This window comes from Uloborus diversus, chromosome 10, assembly GCF_026930045.1.
Source record: "Uloborus diversus isolate 005 chromosome 10, Udiv.v.3.1, whole genome shotgun sequence".
Taxonomy (NCBI): domain Eukaryota; kingdom Metazoa; phylum Arthropoda; class Arachnida; order Araneae; family Uloboridae; genus Uloborus; species Uloborus diversus.
The window spans coordinates 115,440,606-115,446,605 of NC_072740.1; the positions used below are offsets into that span (position 1 = coordinate 115,440,606).

General features: G+C 33.9%; 1 protein-coding gene across 2 annotated transcripts in view; it reads left to right on the forward strand.

Annotated features, from left to right (window-relative positions):
• Positions 1-4,401, forward strand: part of LOC129231468 (homeobox protein abdominal-A homolog) — a 173,720-nt gene extending 169,319 nt beyond the window's left edge. The window contains exon 3 of one of the 2 annotated variants that reach the window (XR_008581254.1): positions 2,757-2,879. Coding sequence is in view for 1 of the 2 variants with exons in the window: in XM_054865792.1 (XP_054721767.1) it covers positions 2,757-3,304 (548 nt within the window). In the remaining variant the exon portion in view is untranslated. Of the gene's footprint in view, positions 1-2,756 lie in introns of both variants that reach the window. The other variant, XM_054865792.1, reaches the window with a different exon arrangement.
• The last annotated feature ends 1,599 nt before the right edge of the window (positions 4,402-6,000 follow it).

Below are 6,000 nucleotides of genomic sequence, written 5' to 3' on the forward strand. Positions count from 1 at the left end.
ACCAATATTATACAGCGTTTGTTTATACAAGGTGAAAATTATTGAGCCACATGGGAAAAAAAAATCTTGATATCTTTCATATCATGTGCGAGATTGATTCAAATCTTCAGGGCACATTTCAATTTTATTTTATTTTTTTTCTTTCTGAGTATGATCGTTATTGTTGTTCATTTTTCGGCGAAAATGTCAAAATACAGCATTTCTGAGCACATGTAGATCTTCAAGGCCGACTATTTGGGCAATAACTGCCCGATTGCAGCTCGAAGGAAAATTGTGACCAAAGCAAGCCGGAGACAACTGATCCAACTGTTATACCAGTCAAAATTTGCCAAAGGCGGAAACAAACAAAAAAAAAAAAAGTCTCAATAATCCAAAGTGACTTAGATTTTGAGTAAATGTGGTACAGGTAGGAAGGATTCATTAATTACTCTATCGATCGAGTACCCCACAGCGACTGATCGAGTGTTTGATGGCCTGAAGAACTCTCTGAAGTGTCCATGCTCGCTGTGGGCAACCTAAGACTACTGTAATGAAAATCACTTGACTTGGATAATTTTTGTGAAGCAAAAGAAAAAGTTTAAAAAATTACCTCCAAACTATAATTGATCTCATAACCGCCATTCAAAAAGTCATCGAAAGCATAGATTTCTCGACACTTTTCGCCATTCGTCTGCGCCGTATAATAGCCGTTGATGACAAGCATATCGGACATGTCATAAACTAAATCCGACTATTTGCTTTAATTACTTTTCACATTTATAGATATGTTTTAGTTTATGACGTACCATAAACTAAATCCGGGTATCTGTTTTCGTTATTTTTCACACTTACAGAAATATTTTGAACTTGTAAGTTTTTGAAATTATTAATATTTATTTCATGTAGGCTCATTAATTGTCATCTTCTATTGAATTAAACTTTAGAAAATATCATAAATGTTTGAGTTTCATAAAATGTGTCACACTGCAAATTTTGTTCAAACAGGAGTGACAGTATACGATAACTTTATGCATTTACGAGATGTTAATGTCCAGATGTTAATGTCACACGGGACAAAACCCACGTCAGTCATTAAAGTTTCTAGCTACACTTGTAGACATCAATATATCTGTCGCAATGTTCAACTGGGCATGAAAGATCCCTGAAACAAACAAAACAGAGATAGTTATTCATACATGCAATTGAATATTATCATTTAATAATAAAACTTTTACTTTAAAATGATCTTTTCGGTGTAATCATTTATGTCCTAAAGCAAAAATATCCGAACGTGCATGAGTGCTTTAAAAGTGGAAAAAGAGGTTCATTGACTTCCTTCTGGAAACTCTTGATTTAGTTCCTCGCAGAAAACAAAAAATAACGAAATAAGATTGAATAATTTTATAACTAAATTGAAATAATTTTCAAACATCATGCACCTGTCTATAATAATAATAATAATAAACACGAGAAAAGCTGCCATGCAAATATGATCTAAGCTCAATTTATTATGTTGTTAAACTATTCGTGCATTTAACGATAATGACATGTTTCAGCATACTTTTGCTAAAATCTTAAATTTCAGATGAAGACATTAGTTTTTGAAGAAAAAAAATCTGTAAAGAAATTGCAATACAGTGTCTTTTCTTTTTTTCCCCCCATTTATACATTTTTCCATTAAGCATTAGACAGGAATAGTATAGGGGAAGTACACCAAATGGATTCCTTAAGGTTTGATAAATTTCATAAAATTAGTTTTTGATCTACATTCTTCAAATAATTCCGAGATTTTTTCATATAACAGCACAATATATACTTCAAAAAATACATAGCAATGATTATGCATAAATGGAATAAGACACATTTTTTTTTAGCACTGCAGAAATGTATTCACTTTACTTACTGTAATGGGCGAAGCGGATAGCTACTACAAGCGAAATAGATAGACTTTTTGTTTTGTCAGAAGTATTTTTTTTTTTAAATTATTATGGATACAAATTACATCGTGTTGATTATTAAAGAAATTGCAAGGAATAATGGAAATAACCACATTACGTACAAACTTAGCTGTTTCCAATCCATAACCTTGTATATTGGCATGTATGGATAGCTCTTAAATGACGTTATTAAATGTATCCATCAATTTTCAGATGTAAAAGACCTGCGTGAAAGGCAGTTTAAGTGAATACAGTGGTGGAGTCGAGGGGGACGCACGGAGAAGGAGTTCCTTACTTTTTATTTTTACAAAGCTTTCCTCCACTTTGTTAAACTTCAGCACAAGTGTTCCCCCGCTTTGTTATATTTTAGTACAAGTGTTCCCCGATCTTTTGATTGTATTAACTTATGCTCGTACTTGTATGCGTCTTTTCATCTTTTTTTCCCCGAGACTGCACCACTGAGTGAATGTAGCTAAAGTACTGAATCGTAGCTTAAGTAGCGAAACGTCCACCATCTTGGGGCTAAACGATGCTTTCTTTTATGCCTGTTATGGTGAAGTAGCGTGTTTTGCTACTTGAATGTGGTGTTTCTTGATTGTGGATTAACATGAAGTTTATAAGAAACCCCAATCAAGAAGCAAAACACGCTACTTCACCATAGCAGACATAGAAGAAAGCATCGTCTGGTCCCAAGGTGGTGGACGTGTCGATACTTAAGCTACGATTCAGGTCTTTGAATGTAACTGGGAATGGTGCTGTGTGCGTGAATTGCTATTTAATTTTAATTTGTTCTTAGTGCGAAATTATATCCAATTCACCTGGTTTGTTGTTGTGTTTTAGGTCCCAACGGGTGCCCCAGACGTCGTGGTCGCCAAACATACACTCGGTTTCAAACCCTGGAACTGGAAAAAGAGTTTCACTTTAACCACTATCTGACTCGACGGAGACGGATCGAGATAGCACATGCGCTCTGCCTTACCGAGCGACAAATAAAAATCTGGTTTCAGAACCGACGTATGAAACTCAAAAAGGAACTGCGAGCGGTAAAAGAAATCAATGAACAAGCTAGACTGGAAGCCAAATTGAAAGACCAAGATGATGGCAAGCGGAAAAGTAGCAGCAGTGCCACTAGCAATAGCGACAAGAAGGATGGTTCCTCGTCTTCGGTTGGCAAGGATCAGCACGTCGAGAAAATTAAACACGACGTCGATGGTGATCCTAGAGGTAGGCGAGAAAGTTTGCAAGATGAGGACAACGATTCGAGAAATTCCACTAATACGGATATCAGTACCACCTCAGTGGGTGATATCGTGGATACGAGCCCTGGAGTAGATCATTTAGCGGCTAGACCACTGATTCCTAGTTCTGATGAAGCTAGCTTGCCGTAAGGTTCTTCCCTCTCTGCAGTTGAAGAATCTGGCGGCTGATTACCAATATACGACGCAATAAGATATCCTAAATGTTGCTGCTACAAACTACAAAAGTGTACTATTGGTTTTTACTTATTTCAGGGTCGAAATGAATGTGACATTGCCATTTTAGGGTTCCCACGTTAATGCACAATGATGTCTTTAATTCAGGAAACAGTTTTATGTGCTCAAATACTGACGTACTTCATTTCAATTTTGTCAACATTTGATGATTCTTTTGTGTGAACCTCGGCACACAGCAGCTAAATGCCTTTCCGATATACGTAGTAGATATTACAGTAATTGTAAAGAGTGCATCATCCTCGTACAAAGTACTTGACAAAGTTTGAGCTCCTGACTAACCTTCGAGTACATTAAATATCTTTTGAGCACAATTAACTTGACTACTTATGATTAATCTACTAAAACATTTGGGCGTTATTATTCTGTACAGGATCTAATTGTGGGAACCCTATATCACAAAGAAACTTTTAAACAAAGCCTCAATGTTTCGTTTTGCAAATTAATTATAGTCATTAGTGAACTTCACCTTCCAATCCCAGCCGCTCTGCCCCTTGCTACGAGAACAAATCATCGTGTTTAAGAATTAATTTTGTATTGCGTCTTATCTCATTGAATGTTTCTATACGTATTTCATCGTTTTCTACTTCATGACTTGGTGACTTACAAATTATTTTCGAGTTGATTGTTATACCATTGAAATATTATTGAGACACTCATTGAATCATTTTCAAGTCATAGCGAGTCGTTGTTTCAGCCTTTCTTTGGCGGCATTTTGTTTTATCCACTTGTTAAGCTAAAAACGTCATGAATGGAAAGAAATTTCATTTTTTAAATTAATTTTAAAGTGATTTAATCTCTCATTTCGCTTACTTGGCCAGTTACATTATGTATAATATTTATTTCATGTTGCAGATGCACATTTGTGATACGCATATTGTTAACATGCACACCAACAAATGCAATGACTCAGTTATATATATTTGGCTTTGTACTTATTAATAATTTAACTTGTACATATCTCAAGCAATGATTAAGTTTTCCATACAGACAAATTTCAGTCTAAAGAGAAAATTCCTTATAATTTTATCCAATAATTATTTAAAAGAAATTATGATATTTAGTCCGAAAACATACTACAGCGAAACCCCGATTTTACACGCCCCCTTCCTGAACCTACGTTTTTCTCGCATTTAACGTTTCTTCATCAGGTGGTCCCTCGATCAGTTTTGCTGCTGTGTATTTCTCGCATTTTACGTTTTTCAAGCATTTTACGTTTTTAACCCAGTCCTTGGAGAAACGTAAAATCGGAGTTTGACTGTCTTTTTAAAACTATTACTTTAAAGAGGAGTAATTCTATTTTTCATTGATCCGTTCTATTAAAAATATTATATACTTAATTCACAATAATTAATTTCACATTTAAAGCTGAATCATTGCATTCAAATTTTAATGCACTAGTTGTTGATTTCCTTTTTATTTTTGAATGATATTTATTGTTACATTTTTTTTTTTTCATTCTTGTTACTGCTGATATATTTCCTCCACTGTGGATTTTTGTTAACCCAAAATGGCTTGTGAGTGTTTATTATTGCGCTATGCTAAATTAGTTTAAGATAATTGGTAAAATTTGCTAAAGTTTTAATAAGTCTACTTTAATTTTTTGGCCGTGACAGCATTTTTTTTTTACATTATCGTTTGATTTATTCTGAAAACCCAATTTTTTTCGCAGTAAAGTAGATAAATTTGAATTTAATCATTTTACGAAACTAAACTAAAGTGCGGTTAGCTTTTTCCGAGATTTTTGAGATTAGATGTTCACTTTACTTTTTTTTCCAGCTATGCTTTTGAAAGAAATACATACATACATATTATTAGGAATCAATACAAGGCTCAGATTTTCTTCATACAATCTTTCTAGAGTAAGAATATCTACCGAAATATACGTTGACTAGAAGTATTATTCATACTTCACGCTTTCTTCTAATAAATCCCATAAAAGCGTTAAGTTACTAAATATATTCCATATATATAACATAAAAGTATTTTTTCTGTGTACATTTTTTTCCTTGCAGTTTGAAATAGACGAAAAATTCGCTTTTTTTTTTTCAAATTATATTGCCATATACATGAAAGGAAAGAATAATTAATTTCATTACTTTATCTTTAAGATGTATAGACAAACTCCAAATTTCAGAAACTGCTGCAACATTACGTAAACCGGATAATCTGAAAAAAAATAAAAAGACAGGAGAATTACTACATTTTTAAACTTAACAACCGAAAAATTTTCGCAGTGCTCGACACAAACAGCCCTAAAAAAACTAATACTGTCTAAGAAACGGAACCCAAAACAATCGCAAACACAAAGCTGTCTTCACTTTTATGTACTCCCTGATAAGATGAAGCCAGACCTTGAAAATTTTTACTTCTTTCTGGGGACTTGACTGTCTGAAAAAAGGGTATGTTATTTTCACGAATTTAAATTGGAATTTTTACGCAGTGCACCAACCCCACTCAGCCCCAATAACCAACCTTTATTTCTGTAAACTCCCTGAAAGAAGTAAACATTGTCAAGGTCAGACTTCATCTTATCAGAGCCGTATCTTAACCCGTAAACTACTCCTTGAACTTTTTTCATTAAATTGTTATTG